The 25,955-nt window shown below is 33.8% G+C and overlaps 2 protein-coding genes across 2 annotated transcripts; both read right to left on the reverse strand.

Moving 5' to 3' along the window:
* Positions 1–98: 98 nt before the first annotated feature.
* Positions 99–15,051, reverse strand: LOC143262656 (uncharacterized). The gene is made up of 3 exons (XM_076528227.1): positions 14,956–15,051; positions 13,156–13,848; positions 99–162 (listed from the first exon to the last, which is right to left on the reverse strand). The coding sequence occupies exons 1-3, from the start codon at positions 14,961–14,963 to the stop codon at positions 99–101; spliced, it is 765 nt and encodes a 254-aa protein (XP_076384342.1). The 5' UTR covers positions 14,964–15,051.
* A 4,842-nt stretch (positions 15,052–19,893) lies between these two features.
* LOC143262657 (uncharacterized) lies at positions 19,894–24,868 on the reverse strand. Its single transcript, XM_076528228.1, has 3 exons — positions 24,773–24,868; positions 22,973–23,665; positions 19,894–19,912 (listed from the first exon to the last, which is right to left on the reverse strand). Exons 1-3 carry the CDS (start codon positions 24,778–24,780, stop codon positions 19,894–19,896), a joined length of 720 nt encoding a protein of 239 aa, XP_076384343.1. The 5' UTR covers positions 24,781–24,868.
* Positions 24,869–25,955: the final 1,087 nt, after the last annotated feature.

The following is a 25,955-nucleotide window of genomic DNA, read 5'->3' on the forward strand; positions in this document are numbered from 1 at the left end:
CAACGTCATGAAAATTACTGGCTACCACATAAACGTACCCGCATAAAAATAGAGTCTACGACCTCCTCGGAAACTACGTAAACCCTCGCACCCTAAATTCACCCTTCTAGTAACTGATGCCTTAAACATACCGCACTCAACCCTTGCACGCATATTGGGAAGCTAATTTACGACACATTTAGTCAATTAATTTTTCTAAGAACGAAGAAATATCTTGGAATAGTTTAGACCGTAGTCTTTCTACCCCTAATTCACCCTTTCGGCAATCAACATTTGAAGCTTCAACCCTCAATCCCCCGATTTATATTAAAAGGGAAGTACAACATGAACTTACATAATAAAGATATGTAAGTATCTGCGAGCTTCCGAAAATTATGTGAATTTTCCACCCCAAAATTCGTCCCTACTGTAAATTAGATGTACAACACCGCCCCGCAACCAGCTGATTTACATTAAAAAGAGGAGAACCCAGCCGAAATTTACATGACATAAATAATATTAGTATCAACAAACTTTCCAAAATAATACAAACTGCCAACTTTGCACCCCAAACTCACCCCTTTGGGTAACTTGTGTACAAGAGGGGAACCTCGAACCCTTGCTTACAGAATACGTGTAGACAAGAAAATATTATCAGAGCGCAGGGAGTGTCTTAGAATAATCTTAACTGTCAATTTTGCACCTCAAAATCACCCTTTCAATAGTTGATATCTTTATCATCAAGCTTCGGCGCCCTGATTCAGAAAATAAAGGAAAGCTAACTTAAATTTATTTAACGTATTTAATAGAAATGTATTAGCAAACCTGGTCTAAGTCGATTTTATAAAAATACGTCGGCATGCAGAAATATTCCGGAATGATTGTAAATGTTCACTTTGCCCACGATCAATCGGTCATTAACCCTCGACCATTCCATTCACATCGAAAAGGGAAGCCGGACCTTTATTGACTGAAATCAGCATTCGTGAATATTTTACAGTAATTTAAAATACTCACCTTACACCCCAAATTTACTTCAGCAGTAACTAATACACGTCAGTCATTAACCCTGGACCTTTAAATTTATAAGGAAATGGAGTTCTAGCTTAAATCTATTGACAAAAATAAATCAATACTCATCAATATTTCGAAATTATTTTAAATATTAACTATGCACTCCGAATTCACCCCTTCAGTAATTATCACCTTGGTCAACAACCCTTAATTTACATTAGAAAGAAAATCTAGCCAAAATCTATTTATTGAATACATAGGAGCATGTAGACATAAGCAGAAGTGTAACTTAATATTTAAATTAAAATTAAAAAAATTAAAATTTTGAGATTTAAATAATTGAAACTTTGTAATACAAATTCAATTCTTTAGTAATTGATATATTGGAACTCAAGTTCCAACCCTTTAATTTACATTATCCTAAATTTATTCACTAAGTATACATATGTATATCAGCGCAAATAGTATTCTAAATCTTTTCGTCCCTCTCTAAAACCCAAATGAAAAATAACATTTTATTTGCATAATAAATATTTTTTTTATCATTTGCAATAATAAATAAATAATTTGTCGAATTATTTGAATGATTTTTTAATGAAATAAAAAATTTTATTATTACTAGCAATATAAAATATCAATTCAATTTGCAATCTTTTTTTTTCACTACACCCCGAACCCTCCATTTCATACGCCATCCACCAAGCTCCATAAAAACCCGTCCACCTAACCTAAACCTTCGACCCTAAAATCCGCAAGAAAAAAAATCGTGACCACTTCCGTCTGCGAGAAATCTTTGCTATCGATGGGCGAACGACTTTTCCAACGGAATTTTTCGGGGACCGAGCGATCTCAGCGACTCTGCGAGATATCTGAAAGCGGCTTACGCAAAAGATCGGCATCGTTCGTTGCCCGGAGCACGAAGGCCAGGAAAATATTTTTCTGGCGTCGATTTTCACGGTCGGGGCACGATCCTCCAATTCATTTCACTGGGTTAGGTCGCGGAGGCTTGAGACTGCATTCTTCCAGTTCACCCACCTCCCCATTTTTTCGTCGACGAAATAAGGGACCCGATAGGAGCCGCGCCAGAAATGGCGGTTAGAGTGTGCGATGGGATCGGCGAGAGTGTGGAGGGGAGAATTTTTGTATTCCGACGTTTGCACGTTCCTTCGACAGATGACACCCGACGCCACACGTCGCACTTTTCGCTCAAAGAGTTGGCCACAATCCACAACTTCGTGCGACTTTTATGAAAATCGTTGTTTTCATGTTTTCGAGGTTTCCTGAATTTGAATGCGCTGTCGATACGAAATGCGACACCAGACGCTATCGACGTACACAAGCATTGTTTCGAACTTATTTTTCGTAGATGTTAATTTTAGTTGAACATTTTATTTTGAACACTTCATTTTAAACATATTGGTTGTGAATACTTTATTTTACACATTTTAGTTGAACATTTTATTTTAAGCATGTTTATCGAACAGTTTGTTTGAACATTTTATTCTAAACATTTTAGTTGTACATTTTACTTTATATATTTTCATTGACCAAGTACTTATTTTTTGTGGATGTCAATATTTTTCTATTTTAGCTACAATATTTGCCTACGATTTTTGACTACAATTATATGATTGGAATATAAAATTTCATACGACGATCTTCGTGTTAAGTAATTTTTGTATTTAATTGTGATAAAAATGTTTACTTAACCAATTTTTTTTAAATAATATTATAGGTCACGTAGTACAAATATATTGTCTAAAGTAGTAATAAAGAATATTATCAGTTATGAACAATATGATTATAGACAATGTAATAAGAAAAACATAATCAATTATAAATATTGTTTAAATTATTGTTACATATGTATTGTTAACTAGGGATATGTCTTTTTCTATCGCTCCATTGTGTGGTTTTCGTATGTACAACAGATCCGACGTCCATTTTTTCGGTTTTTTTTCGTAATCCGCTTGATATTTGTATCTGAAAAAAAGATACTACTCCTGAGGACTACTCCTGTTTCCAGCACACTTTTATACAACACTCTGTATATTGTTACCGATATTCTTGTAGAGCATCGAAAGACAAATGCAACGAGTATAATGAATATATACAGTGACTCGCATTAATATTCGGACACGATATTGATACAAGAACAATTGCTCCTTTTTATTGTTTATGATAGTATTATTGAATCAATTGTTTTCTCATACAAAGTAAGTAGAAACATAAATTTTGTTTATTTATTGCACATGTTCTTTTGTATAATAAGCGATGAACAAGATTGTGAGGAAATTTAACGTCACAAAAATATTCGGACAGTGAATGAATTACATTAATTTTATATAAAATGAAAATCTTTTTAATCACGTTATCATAATATTAATATTTTGTCGGTTGACCCTTTTGTTTTATTACTTCATGTAATCGCTTGGGCATGTTACAGATGACTTTATTTAAATAATCCGACGAAATTCGTTTCCATTCGTCTAACAAACGTTGTTTTATCTTTGTTGTTGTCTTTGTAAGTATTGTACGAATTTTGTGGTCCAGTTGATCCCATAAATTTTTAATTGGATTTAAATCAGGCGATTGAGGAGAAGGATGCAGTACTTTTGGACAATTGTTTAACAAATATTCCTGTACAATTCTGACCTTGTGTTTAGGATCACTGTCCTAATAAAACTTAAAACTGTACGTACACCCATATTTATAACACTTGTAATTAAATTTTCTTTAAAAAATGTCCAAATATTTCATTTTATCCATAATACCATCGATAAAAACTAGTTCACCTATACCTACGGACTGTCCGATTATTTTTGTGACGTTAAATTTCGTCACTATCTTGTTTATCGCTTATTATACAAAAGGACATGTGCAATAAATAAACAAAATTTATGTTTCTACTTACTTTAAGGAGTGCTTTATTATATGAGAAAACAATTGATTCAATAATATTGTTGCGAATTACTGCATTTCTTTCGCGTCGCGGCATTTTATTTACAATAAAGTACATAAATTATAATACAACTCAATTCAATTATGTTTGAGATCTTTGGACCGCTCGACGGTCCGATCCCGACTCTTCGATTGTCCGTTGATAACACACCTCCGTGGCAACCCCTCTCTTCTATTATTCTTTAAGGAGGTGTTCACAACAGGGCTGTTTCACATTACAGCCACTTGATTTGGACAAGTCGCCGTAACAATATTATCATAAACATTAAAAAAGAGATATAATTCTTGTAACAATATCGTGTCCGAAACATTAAGTAATCAACTTTCAAACGCAAACATATCGAGGTTAAACAATCGAAAGTATTCAATCATTATACTTGTTGGATTCGTTTCTTCGCCCTTCATCAAAACACGTACGATTCTATTTAAAATTAAACGAAAATAATTTATCAAAAATATTTAAGTTCCTCTGCTTTCAGACGCTACTATCTCAGGATTAAATGACCACAATACTACTCGTCTTATCATGCTCTTGTTACGAGCCGAGGGCCAGGCAGTTTGGGTGGCCGGAGGTTGCATGTAATTGGAATTTTTGGATGAGGTGCGTAGACCAGCCGATGTTTATTTCGACACGGGTAGCTACCTTTAAAATTAGGATAAGGTGTTTGGAGAAATTGATATTAGGGTTAGAAAAGAAATAAAGATATACCTCGAGCGGTTAAGATATATCTTGGTGGGTTATACCAACTACTGGTTTGAAACAGGAGGTGGAAATGATTAAACTTGAAACCAAAGAAAACTGGTAAAAACTAAATTATTACGCGTTGGGTTTTACAACTGTAAGTAAGTTTTCGCGGAAGAAGAATTGAAACTCGATGTTACTAATGTTTCCGCGTCGACGAATGACTCGAAACTAGCCCAATTCCCGGTCGCGTTTGGGCCCTTTATATAGTCAGTTTTTCTGTGGAAAAATGGTAGTGGGGATGATCCTATGTGGTCCGACTCCAGAAATGTTCGTCGTCGTACTCTCTCGGAGGTACTCGACTCGCGATATACAAATGAATCCCCGGCTGGCTGGCGCCAGCCTGGCGTATGCCTTCAGGAGGGAATATAAAAAATTCGTGGGAAGATTCTCCGTACGTTACACTCTAAAAGGCTCTTGAAAGCAAGCTACGAAATTCTTTTATTTCCGAATACCATAATCTGCGAAGCTTCAGAAAATCGGGTCTGCTTTATTCTACGTCCACCGAGATGGATATCCGGCGATCGTAATCCGCCGTTCGCAGAAGTCAGGAGACCAGAAACATAAAAACAACCGTGTCGCTGAAATTTCGCAACTCCATGTATCGGATTAACCGTCGGAAGACGGTTTCGATGGTCGCGGGCAACGTCTTACGACCGTTAGTCTATACGTACTCCGAATATCGCTTTCCGGCAAATTTTTTTTGGGGGGGGGGATAGTACTGCTATGCTCCATAAGGTACGGAAGAAAGCGGTGGAGGGGGACGGAACTAAAGGAAACCAGAAATCCTGCTGGATGATTGGCTTCTATCTTCAGTACGATCGGGTCGCGCCGTTTATTTACAACACAGAGGCAACCTTTAGCGAACACCAACGACGACCCCCCACCCCACCCCGATCCAGCACCTAAAGGTGTCGGTGATGCAGCCACGTAGTGTTTGCACTCGTGGTTGGAGTGGCGAAAGCGACGATTCGTTACCGGGAAACACGCGAGTGTCGATCGAGTTTTCCTTCTTCGGTTTCGGCGGCGCTGTTGGTGCGGCGAGTTTATTGGAAATTTGTGGCGACGGCGGGGAATATCAATTTTGGTGGGACGTGACTGGGAACAGGTTTTTGGCAGCGTTAAAAGGAACGGATTGAAATTGCGTATCGCTTCTAACGGTTAAGATTCGAATTAAAAAATGCGATCAATTACGAAGAATATTATTTTTGGTTTATGGACCGTCGAGGTCATTTCAACCCGTGGCGTTTGGATCATTGCTTAACACGTTCGCCCGCAGCATAAAGAACGTCATATTAATGTTCTGAATATAATTATTTAAAATTATAGCACATAGCATGATATTTAGAGAATTGATGCCTTCACTTTGGCGGCATTTTCATCATGTCGCGTAAGATGATACAATGTATTTAATGCAATAAATACAATAAATATAACTATGCTGATAGCGAACGTAACATAATTTAATTACTCAGCTTTTGGCAATTATGTAAAATACTAGAAATAGTATTTAATGTATTACATTATATTATATATAATGTACAGTTTTTAGTATGATATACAGTATAAATGTATTTAATTATACTATATAATACACGATATAATAATTTAGTATAATATACAGTATAATATATATATATATATATATATATATATATATATATATATATATATATATATATATACATAATTATAATTATATATTATAAAATATAAAAAATGTTAATTTAATAATATTTTATTAATTATATATATATATATTTATATATAAAATATATATAATTAATAATATTATCAAATTTACATTTTTTATATTTTTTTATTGCTGCAGCATTTAATACATTATTACCGTATTAAATTATGCATTAACCTAATAAGAATGGTTTAGTACGATTACATTGTGTATAATGTTATTGATCCTGGAATTCCTAATAAATTAAACATTATTTAAAATCATGGAAATTTGAGTTCCTCGTTGTATTATTCAAATATTTTAATGATGCAACAATCTAGTTATCGTTATTTATGCGATAGTAATTATTGATATCTAAATTCCTCATAAATGTGATATCAATAAATAATCATTGTACGTCATATAACAAACATTGTTAAAAAGAACAATATGAGACAATTTTAAACAATATCATATGAAAATATAACATTGAGCATCATATATCCCATAAATTTAATATAAAATTCGTATCGATGTTATTATAATTCCGTTCAATATTATTGGAGCTTTAATACCTGAACAAAAAATATTATTTAATAGCATGAGAGTTGAAGTTCTGTACAAAAAATATTATTAAATTATTATTATATATGTTATTATATATATTAAAATATTATATTCTCGAACTTAAAATTCATATTATCCTAACATTAATTAGTGTCGTTAAAATTCAAATTGCTGTTAAATTGACATAAACTAATATGATGAGAGGTATTATTGTTTCCTGTTGTCGAAATATAAATTTCTTATAAGCTAATATTGATTTCGTGAGAGACTGGATGTGGTTTGTGGTGAGTGGACGGTGACAAGGTGACTATGTACATATAATATTATACGATATTGGCTGTAATGTAATTAGAACTCGCCATTTGTGATTGTGATTGGAGTATGATGAATATTGTAATGCGACTGTAATTACATGCTATTAGGAGAAGATGATTGATTAAAACCATCAACCCAATTATATGTATATTAAATATAGAAAATAGTATAATACACACACAATAATTTTTTTTTTGTTAAGTTACACAATTTTGCTTCGTGTAATGTTTAAAAGTGTAAAATGATGATAACGATAATTTTATCATTTATAATATTGTTTGTTATATTCCCCGCCTATTTTATATCTTCTACACTTTCTAAAATTTTTGGTATTTCTATATTTGATCATTGGTAATTAGTTATTAATTTTATTTGTCATTTATATTAGTACTACCACGATTTACAGCGGGTATTTTTTATAGTTTTCCCCCAGTTTACATATCTTACAATTTTTAAATTTCTAGTACTTGTATATTTGACTATTGCATTTTCTGTAGACTCTATATTTTTCGTAATCACAACTTACACCGGTCTTTTTTTATAGTTTTCCCCTATTTTGCATCTTTCATAATTTTTAAATTTTTAGTTCTTGTGTATTTGACTATTCCATTTACGTAGTTTCTATATTTTAGTGTTTCTATATTCGCCAGTTGCATTTTAGTGGTTTCTATGGCTTTAGTATTTCTATATTTGATTATTACATTCGTGCAGTTTTTATATTTTTAATATTTCTTTATTTATTACGTATGCTCTATTTATATTGTTTATACATATAGCCAAATATAAAAATACTAAAATGTAGAAGCTACATGAATTCAAAAATTCAGTAAATTTTATATTTGTTGTATATTAATAATCTATATTATAATATAATAATATAATAAATATAATATATATAGTAATATATAATAAATAGTATCCATATTTGAATATATCTACATTTGATTACTGAATTTATATAGTTTCTACATTTTACTATCTTTATATTTGATTATTGTATTTCGTCAAGTTTCTAATATTTCTATCATTTTCTTCTTAATTGTATTTTGCATGTATCGGAATTCTGCCATGTATTACAACGATTCTTACAATCATTGAGCTTCTGCTGTGATTTTTTAATGTATAGTATTTCTACAGTCGACGACATTTATCATTTGATGGATCGTGCGAAATCATTCGGCTCGAATTCACATTTAACTAAACTCGAATAGCGGAATTATGTTTGATGCGAGATTTTCGCGGAAAATTTTGCGAAACTCTCAACGGTATTGATCGACGAGAAAGAGAATGATCGACTTTCGAGTTCACGTCGTATTTGTTGCATAGGGGATTATGGATTTGATGGATTGATAATGAGCCAGCTATCAGCGCAAGGATTATTTCGTACTGGTTTCGTGAATGTTTGATAAGCTTCGATTAGGCCACTGATTTTACATGTCTATATAAAATATACATTTGTTGTTGTAATAATCTCTGTGCAATTCGTCAGGAGAAATTCATTATCGAACGTATTCTCCTTTTAATAATTGGGAACCATTTTAATGAAATTTGTTCATAATAATTATTATTATTATTATTATTTCCTCTGCAGTTCGATGAAAATTAACGAGAGAAAATCACCTTCTATAAACAAATACAACCGCGTATTATTCTTACGATTATTTCAACATTCATTTAAATTGAATTTATGTGTAATGATAATTAAATATTACATTGGTTGAAGTTACGTGAAAATCAAGAACAGAAAACATTTTCCATAAATAAATATATTTATTTTAATTATAATATTTATTTTAGTTACGAACTTATATGAAATAATTATTAAAACCTATTTTCAAAGAAGTTTCATGAAGATCGTGGAGAATAAAATCATTAGTAATAAATGGATATGTACACGTACATTTTTGTTAAAGATTGTCTCAATGTTTATTTAATTTTCAAATCATTCATAATTGATAATTATTTCATTGGTAATTAAGTAGAAATCTTCAGAATTAAAGTTTTCTTGTACATATATACATAAATATAAAGTTAAAAAAATTGTGTCTAAAAATATAGCAGTAATTTTCTTTCGAAAAGAAAACTTTCGAAATCATAATTAATATTGCTTGGTCATCTCTCGGCTCGCTAATGTGCTTCAATAATCAAACACAGCTATAATTCCGAAGAGTTCCATGCCATAATTATCACGTTCGAAAATTCAATTATTGTATAATATGAGAATCAATTCTATTTAGTATTTCACGAAACCGAAATATGGATGTATATAAATTCCATAATTGATATACAAGGAAATTCATTTATTTAATAACGAGAAAGCTACGTATTTAGTGTATCACGAATGAAAACAATAATTGAAACAATTTTTAATTAGTTATATAATATTTTCGGGATTATTTTTATTAAAATTGTATAATTGATATAACTGCGGAATCGAATGATGCGAGAGAAGTGAAAATCAATGTATTCAATGATCGGCTGATGATTGAGAAGTGAGAGGCGATTGAGATTGTTATTTACATATGTCGAGAATATAGTGCGTGAAATTAGCGTAAATATTCGCGTGTATATTTTAATTTTTTGTACAATCAATTGACAATATAAATTGATGAAATTTGATTATCAACAGTATACAACAACTCTGAAAATTCTTCGACATTTTGCTTTTATTGAAATTCCTTAATAACATATCATTTAATATCATCGAAATTCAAATTGCTGTAAATTTTCGCATTAGCATTGCTGAAATTAAAATTCGTATTAATCTAACATTAACTGGTGTCGTTCAAATTGTAATTGCTATAAAATTAACATAAGCTATGTGGTCTGGCTAGAACTTACTATTGTTATAATTTATATTATTTACCATTATAAATTGATAAAATATGATTATCAACAATGTTGAACAATATAAAATTCTTATGATATTTCAATTTTTATTTTAAATTTCGTTCGAAGAATCGCTGTTCCTGTCAACAACCAAACTTCGTCTGAGGAATAATTACCCTTCCACAAAATTCAACTATTCCGATCCCTTCATTATAAAGTTTTTAATATTCGTATAGCCTCGGGCTATTTATAAATTCCTCGGAGAAAAAATTTTACAGATTCTCCGACGTAATTAACCCCTTGAAATACGATTTCTTTCATTGTCATGTTGATTAGCATACTCTGTCGTTAATAAATTCTACACGAGACAGAAAATTTATATTTGTTACATTATATGACTGCATTGTTTTAAATGTCAACATATTCAATTTTTATTGTAACATATTTTTGAATATTTAGTACATATCGAATATATATCATTCGAGCAAGGAGGGGATAGTTTTACCCTTAAAAATATAAACGAAGGAAAGAAATTCAATTTTTTAATATCTTTAAATTTTTATCTTAAATTTTTTTAATATCTGGTGCAATTTTAAAAATATGGAAGTTCTATCTCAAAGAAAATAAAAAGGGGTGCGAAATCTAATTTTCGCTGGAAGTAATTTCTTAATATCCAATAAAATTGTAGAAATAATTATGCAGAGAGGGAAACATCTACAAGATACCACATTCATTCAGGGGGTAGTTTCGTACTACGAAAAATAAAAAGGGATGAAACATTTAATTTTCACTGCAAATATTTTATTAATATACGGTAAAATTTTAGAAATAAACATGGAGATAGGTAATATCTAGACATCGTTATTAAGGCGGTAGTTTCACCCTGAAGAAAGTAAGGAAGGCATGAAAAATTTAATTTATGTTATAAACAGCTTTTTAATGTCATGAGAATTTTGATAACATATACAAAAATAGGGTAACATCTACATATCGCAATTAAAAAGGGGCTGTTCCGCTCTAAAAGAAAATAGGTAAAGGGGATAAAAAGTTCAAATTTTATTATACGCATTATTTTAATACCTGATAAATTTGCAAAATATACAAGAAAAAGGGGTAACATCAGGATGTCGTTGTTAAAGGGGCAGTTTCACCGTGCAGAAAATAAAAAGGGGATGAAAATTTTTTGTTCAGGAGCAATTAAAATTATGAAATAAAATTGTCCGACATTCATAATTTCGACATAAAAATCATCGAAAAATCGTAAATTATCCGTCGCGACGCGTGCTCACGAGCCAGAATCAGCGTAATCGTTTAACTCCTGCGAAATTTGCCCTAATCGCGATCATCTGAAGCTGTAGTGACTCCGTGTCATTGTTACAAGTGCGCCAACGATATTTCACCAAATTCTGATTCGCTGGATCAACCGAAACTTGCTGGACCAATTGAATTTCGGCGGCCGGGGGTGGCCAGCCGCCTTCGTAAAGGTCGCGCGAACATGATAATCACATTTCCGACTCAGCGCGAATATTTTTGGCTCTACGCACGGCCGGCACTATACCATAAATCGCACGAAACGAAAAATGGTTCGATGGAACTCGAGCGATAAGCGAAAATGAAACTTTGTTGGTCATTTTTCAAATTCGCGTGCTTCTGATAAGTTCGAAACGTTTCTCCGGCGTATGAAATCACCGTGATTCTGTGGAACGAAGTATTCCCTTTCCAACGAATCCAAGAACGTTGATCTGCGATACTTTGTTGCAAATTTATAGCAGTTTTGAAAAAAAGTATACAAGATTAATGTGATTTCTGAGGTCGTGGAATTCTAGGCGAACATTTTTCGAAATTCAGAATACCATAACTTCGTTAAAAAATATCGTAGGGTGGTGTTTTTCTACTCATTTTAGAAGTCCAATTTCCCAGTTTCGTAGCATCTTAATTCTCCTGTTTTATAAATTTTATTTCGTTAATACCCTGCACTGTAAATAAAAATGGTTCCGTCCTGTCGATTTCTCATATTCGCATAGATCTGAGTGGTTCAAAAAATTGTTTGGCAAACGCAATCACAATTATTTTAACGAACGAAGTCTCCCCTTTCGAATGAGCCCGAAAGTATTGATCTATGATTTTTGTTTGCCATCGTATAGCACCTTGGATTCTCTTCCGAATGAAATTCTGAAATTCAAAATACCGTAACTTTGTTAACAAAAAAAACTGTAGAATGGTGTTCTTAGATACATTTCAAAGGGTGAAATCTTCGCTTTCGCGCCGTTTGGATTATTTAGTATTAGTGCCCGATCGCGAGTGCCTGATCTCCGTTCCTTCATGAAGTGGCTGAAACGACGAGAAACCTGGCAGAAAAGTATAAATTTCATTGTTTTGTTTCTACACTTTTCATTGATAAGTGTTACATCGACGAGATTGCATAGCGAATATATTTTAGCCAATTGGTGTTATTTCAATCATTTCGATGATAATTTTAATGACAATAATTTCAAGGATAATAATTTCAAAGATAATAATTTCGAGAATTATATTTCCAAAGACAACAATTTCGGAGACAACACTTTCTAGAATAACAATTACAAAGATAGTAATTTCTAGGATAACAATTTCAAAAATAATAATTTCTAGAATAATTTCTGGGATAATTTCGAAGGTAATAATTTCGAAGATAGTAATTTCGAAGATAATGATTTCGAAGATATCAATGTCGAAGATAACAATTTTGAAGATAACAATTTCGAAAATGATAATTTCAGAATTAATAATTTCAAAGATGATAATTTCGAAGATAATAATTGACAATTTCGGTCGAAATTATAGAAATCCTGTTAAATACAAGCAAATACTAAATAAAATATAATTTTCTTGACATTGCGATATCTTCTGAACCGTCGATTAGTTCTTTATTTTCTTGGCTACAACAGTGAAGTCACGATGCTCCTTCCCTATTCTCTTGCGGAACGATACGTCACTATAACGAAAGCCCCTGTAATTAATCCTTTCCAAGACCTTTAAGCGGCACCTCCTCGCGATGATCTGCGCGTAATTGGAAGTCATGATTGCAGTCACTAACTTCGGTATGCTCAGAAAATTATGGATCACGCTATTAATTCCAGTGTCAGATATCGGTACTTTCACTTGCTGTCCATTATTCAGCGCATTGGCAACCTCCACGGACACGGACACTAAGCCCTCGCCAATTTTTCGCTGCTGCATCTCCGGCAGCGTAGCCAGGAACATCAACTCCATAATACAATCAATATTATAATATTTGAATAAATTTATCTTGCTGTGTATAGCAATCAGAAAATCTACGTAGCCCCTGGCCCGGTGATGTACGCAATTATCCTTGAATCTTTCAAGCCAACTCTTTTGGCAAGGTCGCCAGAGGACCGGGCGATGTCGACGAAACGGTGGGCGCCCACACGGACGTCGCGGGTTAGTTACAGGATCTCTCGGCATCGGATGATCTCTCAATATCTTAATTTTATTGAGAACAACACCAACAACTTCCCCAGTCTTGACGTCGACTGCAACAATGCTGACACCGTCTTTAGCAATTTCCACACAGAGCTCCTCGAGCGCTCTGACGCTACAAGGCGCCGATATCAGATTTACGGCTTTGCAGATGCTCTCGTTGGGGAAAAAGCTTTTCCTTATTACTTGTAATGCTCCCTCCAAAGTATCCTCCGTCAGAGACTCGAACTCGATTTCTCCACCTTCTATGGAGCCCCACTCAATGCAGGATTCAGTATTAGTTCTGGAACTGAACGAAAAGAAACAATTAATTAGTATGCACGTAATATTAAACGGTATATTAAACGACGGAAGCTTTAATCGAATCAAGTTTCCAGAAACGTTTGGTGATACAGTAATGTCTTCCTAACTGAAGCTCGGATTACGCACAGAAATGGACAATCTGGGAAGAGGAGACACGATTACTCGAGCCTCGCGGCTCGTTTTTATAGTTATCGGTGAATCGACAACTTTGTAGACGACTCGTTTTTATAAGCGAATAGATTGGAAATATCTATACGCCAGGATTAAACACATTTTTCCGTTCCGAAAAACTTGCAATTTCTCGATCCATCCGTTTCGAATGGTACGATGTTTCAATGCGCATACTTCTAAATTCATAATTTCGAAATTATCTGGTTTCTGTAGTTTCTGATTTTTAAGATTCCAATTCCAATTCAAATCAAATTGACGGTTTTTAAATTCTCTGATTTATAAATTTACAATTTCGAAGTCAGCTGATTTCTATATGATCAAATTTTTAAGATTTCAATTTCTAAATTCTTTGATTTATAAATTCACGATTTTTCAGTTTTCTGAAATTTTAATTGTTATCAACTGGTTTCTAAATGTTCTAGTTCTTACCGTTTCAATTTCTGAATTGTTTGATTTCTGCATTTACGCTTTTTAAGATTTCCGACTCTTAAATTTACAAATTTTTAAATCATCTGCTTCCCAAATTTTCTAAATCTTATCATTTTAATTTCTAAATTCTTTGATTTACAAATTCACGATTTTTAAGTTCTCCGATTTCTATATATATAAATGTACATTTTTTAAATTATCTAGTATTTAAATTTTCTAATTTTCAAGATTTCAATTTACAAATTTGAATAATCGTATCTCCACTTCCCAACTAGTCCATCTTCGTGCACTATCCGAGCGTCAATTAGGGAGAATTCTCCGTATCCGGCCAAAATAGAGGTTGACTCATATCTCGATGAAAAATATATTTTATTTATAAATATTTAAATTCGTAAAAATAAATTGTCTTTCTTATACCCGACACACGGAAAACATTAGTCAAAACAAGTGACTGAAGAATGTTCGCGGAAGAATATAGCAAAAATGTACGTACCATTCCATTTTAGTTCACTAAGAAATTCTCACTATACTTCACTGGGAAAATTAACTGAGAAAATTCGCCGAGGTCTTCGCACTGATCACTGCTGCACTGATCACAGAATGAGTGTTTCCGTTGACATCGGCAGGGTATTTATACTGTCCTTGCTAAAGGACAGAACGTCCTAATCAGCAAAGACGAACAATGACAAAAGGATACTACCCGAAAAAAAATGCGCCAGGTATGAAAACGTCTCCCGTGGAAAATCATTAGCCACCGCGGCCGGCTATCAGGTAAGCACGTGTACCTGCGATGACCGGTCGTGTCATACGGATTTTACAAGGATCGGTTCGTTCGGTTAAATTAAAAGAAAAAGAACAGCGGCGGATTAGGCCGAGCTAGTGGAAATGAGTCAATTGAAGGAACCATCGTAAACAGGCTCGCACCGAGCCTTGATGAAAATTATGATTTGCAAGGGAAAGCAGAACCTACGGGGACTAATTAGGGCCTGGTTATTTACAGTACCTTTGTTATTGGATATATTTACAGGGTGAAGTTATCGAAAACATGTTCCTACAAAAGTTGTTTAGCATGAAAGGGGGCATTCGATGGTATGAAGAATTTTCCTGCAGGTATAGTGATGCGGGAGATATCCAAGTGGAATTAATGTTTTCAAATGTCATCTTTGTATAGCGATGCCGAGAGATCTGTTACATACGAAAAATATAAGGATATGAAACAGTTATTACATTATGTAACGCCTGTGCATCATGACTATTTCAAAACACCGCCACATAAAGAGAGTAAATAAATAATAACAATATCTTATTTTAAGTTTAACAATATATAAATATATTTAACGTTCAAAATAAGAAACGAGACTCCTATTTTATTTATTGTAATTATTAATAAACAAAATTATATGGATTAATAGAAAATATATTTCGAATGATATTTAAAATTTCATAATTGAAATTAAATGATTATTACAATTGATTAATTATGAAAATGATGTAAGTCCATTTAAAGCCAGCAAACATGTATTACTTTGATTAAATTACATATTGATAAATTAGTAGTATTTTATTTTTTTATACATAATATAACAGCTGTCTGTTGAAACGAACAACGTGATATTATTTCATGTAGTAAAATGATATAAATGCAATGCATATGCGACAAATGAACGCAAGTCGCTAGCTGAAATCTACACATGCATTCGACTGTGCACTAGCAAAAGTCCAGAAAAGCTGTTATTGAAATTAATTTCTCAATGCCATAAATAAAGTTTTTATTTTCAAATAAAACTTTTTTTAATAATCGCTCTATTTGTCATAGCGTGTCATAGCGTATTAGGGATTTCAATTTTGTATCGCGCCTCGGGCACCAGTACGCATTAATCCGCCAATGCTTGGGAGGGCTCTTTATTTCGCCCTTGCTGAAGAACAGAGAACTCGTATTCGTCAAGGACGAACAATGCCGGCGAAAAAGATGCCGGGCGTGAAAATGCCTCGCGAATACAACCCTTGGTCGCCGAGACCGGCCATCAGCTATATGTATACAGTGACTCCCACTGATATTCGAACACTTTTCAAGGTGCTATTTTAACTTTTTTAAAATTAGAGTAGACGATTTGAATTTTTTTTTAGATCATAGAGGGACCTGTATAATAGATAATGTTACAATTTTGCTATTACATACTTGGAATGACAAAACGAAGTAAAAAACTTTCGTTGTTTAACTTTCTTATCTGAGGGAGCTACTTTTGATCACTTTTGGGCTAATTTTGCCGATTTTTCGAACTTCGAGATATTTAACTAATAAATGTTCAATAAAATATATATAAATGATTTAAATATACAGGGTGTTCCACAAATTATTCTAACAGCCGAAAATGAGGGGTAGCTGAGGTCATTTGAAGTAACTTTTTCCTTTGCGAAAATGCAATCTGCGTCTTTGTTTACGATTTATTAACGGAAATCACTGACCAATGGGAGGTGACGGCGCGAAGTTCGAGAGCCCGCAGAAAGAGGCTTTGACAGATGGTCGGGACGGACTCGAGCCGCGTTCGAAGTATTGAACAAATCACGAAGCGAGAACTTTCCGGATTTTTTTTTACAGTGATATTTTTAAGAAAAACGCTGTTCACCTTTACTTTAGAACGTCTGAAGAATATTTACTAATTTTTCGGACCCGAAATAGTAAGTAATTTAACCGTGACGGCCGTTTTAATTTTCTAGTGTGCATGACACCTTGTCTGTAACGTATGAAATTTTTAAACATGTGGTGTACAGTGAAGATTAACAAAGTACGTAAATGTGGTCAATGCACTATCCCCCACACATTTCCGTGCATAAAGTGGATTTTACAACTAAATGGGTGAGTATCTTATTGATAATATTCTTCATATTTCTCTGACAAACATATCCCTCACGTCCTTTAACACGATTATTATTTATTAAATTAGCTTTGAGAATCATTCGAGCCATTGCTGCATCAAATAACCGTACTAAAATCCATACAACATAAAAACAACGTTAAATACATAAATAACAATCGACGAATAAAACCTGGTAAATAGAAAAGAACGGACTAAAAATTCTACGAAAACGTTAGAATTTACCAAAAGAAAGATACGTGGCGATCATATTTCACGGCATATTCTGGCCGCATGACGTACCGCCAAATTTCCAGAAGAATTCATGTTCGTCCCGGTGCGCGCATCAACCAAAAAACTAATCTCGTTTCGAATGGAATCGAGCGAATTGTTTCACGTCGGGGAGAATGATTCTCGGCTGGCAGGGCGCGACGAATTTAAAGTTGATTTCGCATAAAACGCGTACAGGGTATCGCGAGAGCCGCCCGTATCTCGGCTACAGTCCCATTATTTCGCGGCAGCCATATTGGTTTCATGGGGGTCCACGGGGGTCCACGGGAGCTAGGGGGAAATCGAAAAATCGGTGACGATCGGCCGGCCGCGGCCGGTTCGGTATCGGTGTTTCTATTACGCTCCTGTCTCGGTGCCGTTCGCGGAATCACGTTATTTTAATAGCGACAGTGGAACAAAAGACTGTATCGAACGGTCCTCTCGATTTGTGCACGCGTGCGTGCTGCGCATCGTGGGAAATCTGGTCGTTAAGCGGATAGGTTCGCGTCGATGACGGAAATATAGTCGCGATCCGCGTCGTAACCTACCGTTATCTCGATGGACCCTTAAATTATTCGGTTGATTGCTGTTGCCGCACCGCGGACGCGCTGGAACCCCGTTCGAATTTCCCGCCAATCGGCCGTGATCGCCGCGATGGGCGCGCAGAGCTCCAAGAGGTGAGCGAAACCACCCGCTCGAGGACACTTATTAGGCCGCGGTCACGCTTCCGGCCGTGATGATAACCGACGATGAATTTTATCTCGTAGATTCCGATCTCATTTACACGTCGCGAGACGATCTTTTCTCGATCTCGTTGTCGGTTCTTCGAAGATTTCAGTTTGAAACTCGAATTGGTGGGAGATGAGTTTCTTTCTCAGCAGACAAATTATCGCGTTTGAGAATTTTTCCCGGTGTAACTTGTGACGAATTTTTCGCACGAATTTTTCGTAGAACGATTCTGTAGACTCTCGCGATCGTAACCGTATATTTTTTTACTATATCATGGAGCAATAAACATTTTTAAATGACGCTCGAAAAATGCCAGACACCGCTGACGTACCTTTTTAATGGGGACCGCCGTCCGATTGATTTTAAAAGCTAACCCTTTGCACTCTAATGGCGACTCTGAGGTGCCAACAAAATTTACCGCACTATAATTTCAAGTAATTTTTACGTTACTGAAGCTGCTTTTTTTTAAATGCAAATAAATAAAAATTATGGCTAATATTAGGAAATATATTTTGCTACCAATATTTTAGGGCATCGTTGGTCAGAATTAAAATTTTTCGTTGAAGATGGTCTCAAATTTTATTTCATTTTCAATTTATTAATAATTGATGATTATTTCAATGGAAATTCCATAGAAATCTTTGGAATACCAATTTTATTTTACATATAAATAAATATAAATTTGAAATGATTATGTCTAAAAATATAGCAGCAATTTCCTATCAAAAAGAATGCTTTCGTGGCCTTGCGGCTCGTTTTTGTAGTTGTTGACGATCGTTAACTATAAAAACGAGCCGCAAAGCTCGAATAATTGTATCTCCTCTTCCCAAATTGTCCATTTTTGTTTCTAAGCTGAGCATCAATTAGGGAAAATTTACTGTACACATAACAATTCCATACTTGATATATAAGGAAATTCATTTATTTAATAATAAGAAAGTTATGTATTTAATGTATCAAGAATGAAAAAAGTAATTGAAATAATTTTTAATTAGTTATTTAATATTTTCGGGGTTATTTTTATTAAAATTGTATAATTGGTATAACTGCGGAATCGAATGATGCGTGAGCAGTGAAAATCAATGTATTCAATGATCGGATGCTGCATGAGAAGTGAGAGGCGATTGAAATTGTTATTTACATATGTCGAGAATTTTGTGCGTGAAATTAGCGTAAATATTCGCGTGTATATTTTAATTTTTTGTAGAATCAATTGACAATATAAATTGATGAAATTTGATTATCAACAGTACACAACAATTCTGAAATTTCTTCGACATTTTGCATTTTTTGAAAATTCCTTAGTAACATATTATTTAATATCACCGAAATTCAAATTGCTGTAAATTTTCGCATTAGCATTGCTGAAATCAAAATTCGTATTAATCTAACATTAACTGGTGGCATTCAAATTGTAATTGCTATAAAATTAACATATGTTATGTAGTCTGGCTAGAATTTACTACTGCTATAATTTATATTATTTACTATTATAAATCGATAAAATATGATTATCAACAATATTGAACAATATAATTAACAACTCTAAAAATGCTTATGATATTTCAATTCTTATTTTAAATATCACGAATTTCACTGGAAAATCGATATATGTATCTATGTAAACACTGTGATTCTAATGGTTGTTGCACATTAGAAAACATACAGGATATTCAAAAGTTCGTGAAGAATTGAAATTTCGTTCGAAGAATCACTGTTCCTGTCAACAACCAAACTTCGACTGAGGAATAATTACCCTTCCACAAAATTTAACTATTTCGATCCCTTCATTATAAAGTTTTTAATTTTCCTATAGCCTCGGGCTATTTATAAATTCCTCGGAGAAAAAATTTTACAGATTCTCCGACGTAATTAACCCCTTGAAATACGATTTCTTTCATTGTCATGTTGATTAGCATACTCTGTCGTTAATAAATTCTACACGAGACAGAAAATTTATATTTGTTACATTATATGACTGCATTGTTTTAAATGACAACATATTCAATTTTTATTGTAACATATTTTTGAACATTTAGTACATATCGAATATATATCATTCGAGCAAGGAGGGGATAGTTTTACCCTTAAAAATATAAACGAAGGAAAGAAATTCAATTTTTTAATATCTTTAAATTTTTATCTTAAATTTTTTTAATATCAGGTGCAATTTTAAAAATATGGAAGTTCTATCTCAAAGAAAATAAAAAGGGGTGCAAAATCTAATTTTCGCTGGAAGTAATTTCTTAATATCCAATAAAATTGTAGAAATAATTATGCAGAGAGGGAAACATCTACAAGATACCACATTCATTCAGGGGGTAGTTTCGTACTACGAAAAATAAAAAGGGATGAAACATTTAATTTTCACTGCAAATATTTTATTAATATACGATAAAATTTTAGAAATAAACATGGAGATAGGTAATATCTAGACATCGTTATTAAGGCGGTAGTTTCACCCTGAAGAAAGTAAGGAAGGCATGAAAAATTTAATTTATGTTATAAACAGCTTTTTAATGTCATGAGAATTTTGATAACATATACAAAAATAGGGTAACATCTACATATCGCAATTAAAAAGGGGCTGTTCCGCTCTAAAAGAAAATAGGTAAAGGGGATAAAAAGTTCAAATTTTATTATACGCATTATTTTAATACCTGATAAATTTGCAAAATATACAAGAAAATGGGATAACACCAGGATGTCGTTGTTAAAGGGGCAGTTTCACCGTGCAGAAAATAAAAAGGGGATGAAAATTTTTTGTTCAGGAGCAATTAAAATTATGAAATAAAATTGTCCGACATTCATAATTTCGACATAAAAATCATCGAAAAATCGTAAATTATCCGTCGCGACGCGTGCTCACGAGCCAGAATCAGCGTAATCGTTTAACTCCTGCGAAATTTGCCCTAATCGCGATCATCTGAAGCTGTAGTGACTCCGTGTCATTGTTACAAGTGCGCCAACGATATTTCACCAAATTCTGATTCGCTGGATCAACCGAAACTTGCTGGACCAATTGAATTTCGGCGGCCGGGGGTGGCCAGCCGCCTTCGTAAAGGTCGCGCGAACATGATAATCACATTTCCGACTCAGCGCGAATATTTTTGGCTCTACGCACGGCCGGCACTATACCATAAATCGCACGAAACGAAAAATGGTTCGATGGAACTCGAGCGATAAGCGAAAATGAAACTTTGTTGGTCATTTTTCAAATTCGCGTGCTTCTGATAAGTTCGAAACGTTTCTCCGGCGTATGAAATCACCGTGATTCTGTGGAACGAAGTATTCCCTTTCCAACGAATCCAAGAACGTTGATCTGCGATACTTTGTTGCAAATTTATAGCAGTTTTGAAAAAAAGTATACAAGATTAATGTGATTTCTGAGGTCGTGGAATTCTAGGCGAACATTTTTCGAAATTCAGAATACCATAACTTCGTTAAAAAATATCGTAGGGTGGTGTTTTTCTACTCATTTTAGAAGTCCAATTTCCCAGTTTCGTAGCATCTTAATTCTCCTGTTTTATAAATTTTATTTCGTTAATACCCTGCACTGTAAATAAAAATGGTTCCGTCCTGTCGATTTCTCATATTCGCATAGATCTGAGTGGTTCAAAAAATTGTTTGGCAAACGCAATCACAATTATTTTAACGAACGAAGTCTCCCCTTTCGAATGAGCCCGAAAGTATTGATCTATGATTTTTGTTTGCCATCGTATAGCACCTTGGATTCTCTTCCGAATGAAATTCTGAAATTCAAAATACCGTAACTTTGTTAACAAAAAAAACTGTAGAATGGTGTTCTTAGATACATTTCAAAGGGTGAAATCTTCGCTTTCGCGCCGTTTGGATTATTTAGTATTAGTGCCCGATCGCGAGTGCCTGATCTCCGTTCCTTCATGAAGTGGCTGAAACGACGAGAAACCTGGCAGAAAAGTATAAATTTCATTGTTTTGTTTCTACACTTTTCATTGATAAGTGTTACATCGACGAGATTGCATAGCGAATATATTTTAGCCAATTGGTGTTATTTCAATCATTTCGATGATAATTTTAATGACAATAATTTCAAGGATAATAATTTCAAAGATAATAATTTCGAGAATTATATTTCCAAAGACAACAATTTCGGAGACAACACTTTCTAGAATAACAATTACAAAGATAGTAATTTCTAGGATAACAATTTCAAAAATAATAATTTCTAGAATAATTTCTGGGATAATTTCGAAGGTAATAATTTCGAAGATAGTAATTTCGAAGATAATGATTTCGAAGATATCAATGTCGAAGATAACAATTTTGAAGATAACAATTTCGAAAATGATAATTTCAGAATTAATAATTTCAAAGATGATAATTTCGAAGATAATAATTGACAATTTCGGTCGAAATTATAGAAATCCTGTTAAATACAAGCAAATACTAAATAAAATATAATTTTCTTGACATTGCGATATCTTCTGAACCGTCGATTAGTTCTTTATTTTCTTGGCTACAACAGTGAAGTCACGATGCTCCTTCCCTATTCTCTTGCGGAACGATACGTCACTATAACGAAAGCCCCTGTAATTAATCCTTTCCAAGACCTTTAAGCGGCACCTCCTCGCGATGATCTGCGCGTAATTGGAAGTCATGATTGCAGTCACTAACTTCGGTATGCTCAGAAAATTATGGATCACGCTATTAATTCCAGTGTCAGATATCGGTACTTTCACTTGCTGTCCATTATTCAGCGCATTGGCAACCTCCACGGACACGGACACTAAGCCCTCGCCAATTTTTCGCTGCTGCATCTCCGGCAGCGTAGCCAGGAACATCAACTCCATAATACAATCAATATTATAATATTTGAATAAATTTATCTTGCTGTGTATAGCAATCAGAAAATCTACGTAGCCCCTGGCCCGGTGATGTACGCAATTATCCTTGAATCTTTCAAGCCAACTCTTTTGGCAAGGTCGCCAGAGGACCGGGCGATGTCGACGAAACGGTGGGCGCCCACACGGACGTCGCGGGTTAGTTACAGGATCTCTCGGCATCGGATGATCTCTCAATATCTTAATTTTATTGAGAACAACACCAACAACTTCCCCAGTCTTGACGTCGACTGCAACAATGCTGACACCGTCTTTAGCAATTTCCACACAGAGCTCCTCGAGCGCTCTGACGCTACAAGGCGCCGATATCAGATTTACGGCTTTGCAGATGCTCTCGTTGGGGAAAAAGCTTTTCCTTATTACTTGTAATGCTCCCTCCAAAGTATCCTCCGTCAGAGACTCGAACTCGATTTCTCCACCTTCTATGGAGCCCCACTCAATGCAGGATTCAGTATTAGTTCTGGAACTGAACGAAAAGAAACAATTAATTAGTATGCACGTAATATTAAACGGTATATTAAACGACGGAAGCTTTAATCGAATCAAGTTTCCAGAAACGTTTGGTGATACAGTAATGTCTTCCTAACTGAAGCTCGGATTACGCACAGAAATGGACAATCTGGGAAGAGGAGACACGATTACTCGAGCCTCGCGGCTCGTTTTTATAGTTATCGGTGAATCGACAACTTTGTAGACGACTCGTTTTTATAAGCGAATAGATTGGAAATATCTATACGCCAGGATTAAACACATTTTTCCGTTCCGAAAAACTTGCAATTTCTCGATCCATCCGTTTCGAATGGTACGATGTTTCAATGCGCATACTTCTAAATTCATAATTTCGAAATTATCTGGTTTCTGTAGTTTCTGATTTTTAAGATTCCAATTCCAATTCAAATCAAATTGACGGTTTTTAAATTCTCTGATTTATAAATTTACAATTTCGAAGTCAGCTGATTTCTATATGATCAAATTTTTAAGATTTCAATTTCTAAATTCTTTGATTTATAAATTCACGATTTTTCAGTTTTCTGAAATTTTAATTGTTATCAACTGGTTTCTAAATGTTCTAGTTCTTACCGTTTCAATTTCTGAATTGTTTGATTTCTGCATTTACGCTTTTTAAGATTTCCGACTCTTAAATTTACAAATTTTTAAATCATCTGCTTCCCAAATTTTCTAAATCTTATCATTTTAATTTCTAAATTCTTTGATTTACAAATTCACGATTTTTAAGTTCTCCGATTTCTATATATATAAATGTACATTTTTTAAATTATCTAGTATTTAAATTTTCTAATTTTCAAGATTTCAATTTACAAATTTGAATAATCGTATCTCCACTTCCCAACTAGTCCATCTTCGTGCACTATCCGAGCGTCAATTAGGGAGAATTCTCCGTATCCGGCCAAAATAGAGGTTGACTCATATCTCGATGAAAAATATATTTTATTTATAAATATTTAAATTCGTAAAAATAAATTGTCTTTCTTATACCCGACACACGGAAAACATTAGTCAAAACAAGTGACTGAAGAATGTTCGCGGAAGAATATAGCAAAAATGTACGTACCATTCCATTTTAGTTCACTAAGAAATTCTCACTATACTTCACTGGGAAAATTAACTGAGAAAATTCGCCGAGGTCTTCGCACTGATCACTGCTGCACTGATCACAGAATGAGTGTTTCCGTTGACATCGGCAGGGTATTTATACTGTCCTTGCTAAAGGACAGAACGTCCTAATCAGCAAAGACGAACAATGACAAAAGGATACTACCCGAAAAAAAATGCGCCAGGTATGAAAACGTCTCCCGTGGAAAATCATTAGCCACCGCGGCCGGCTATCAGGTAAGCACGTGTACCTGCGATGACCGGTCGTGTCATACGGATTTTACAAGGATCGGTTCGTTCGGTTAAATTAAAAGAAAAAGAACAGCGGCGGATTAGGCCGAGCTAGTGGAAATGAGTCAATTGAAGGAACCATCGTAAACAGGCTCGCACCGAGCCTTGATGAAAATTATGATTTGCAAGGGAAAGCAGAACCTACGGGGACTAATTAGGGCCTGGTTATTTACAGTACCTTTGTTATTGGATATATTTACAGGGTGAAGTTATCGAAAACATGTTCCTACAAAAGTTGTTTAGCATGAAAGGGGGCATTCGATGGTATGAAGAATTTTCCTGCAGGTATAGTGATGCGGGAGATATCCAAGTGGAATTAATGTTTTCAAATGTCATCTTTGTATAGCGATGCCGAGAGATCTGTTACATACGAAAAATATAAGGATATGAAACAGTTATTACATTATGTAACGCCTGTGCATCATGACTATTTCAAAACACCGCCACATAAAGAGAGTAAATAAATAATAACAATATCTTATTTTAAGTTTAACAATATATAAATATATTTAACGTTCAAAATAAGAAACGAGACTCCTATTTTATTTATTGTAATTATTAATAAACAAAATTATATGGATTAATAGAAAATATATTTCGAATGATATTTAAAATTTCATAATTGAAATTAAATGATTATTACAATTGATTAATTATGAAAATGATGTAAGTCCATTTAAAGCCAGCAAACATGTATTACTTTGATTAAATTACATATTGATAAATTAGTAGTATTTTATTTTTTTATACATAATATAACAGCTGTCTGTTGAAACGAACAACGTGATATTATTTCATGTAGTAAAATGATATAAATGCAATGCATATGCGACAAATGAACGCAAGTCGCT

This window comes from Megalopta genalis, unplaced genomic scaffold (genome assembly GCF_051020955.1).
Source record: "Megalopta genalis isolate 19385.01 unplaced genomic scaffold, iyMegGena1_principal scaffold0165, whole genome shotgun sequence".
Taxonomy (NCBI): Eukaryota; Metazoa; Arthropoda; class Insecta; order Hymenoptera; family Halictidae; genus Megalopta; species Megalopta genalis.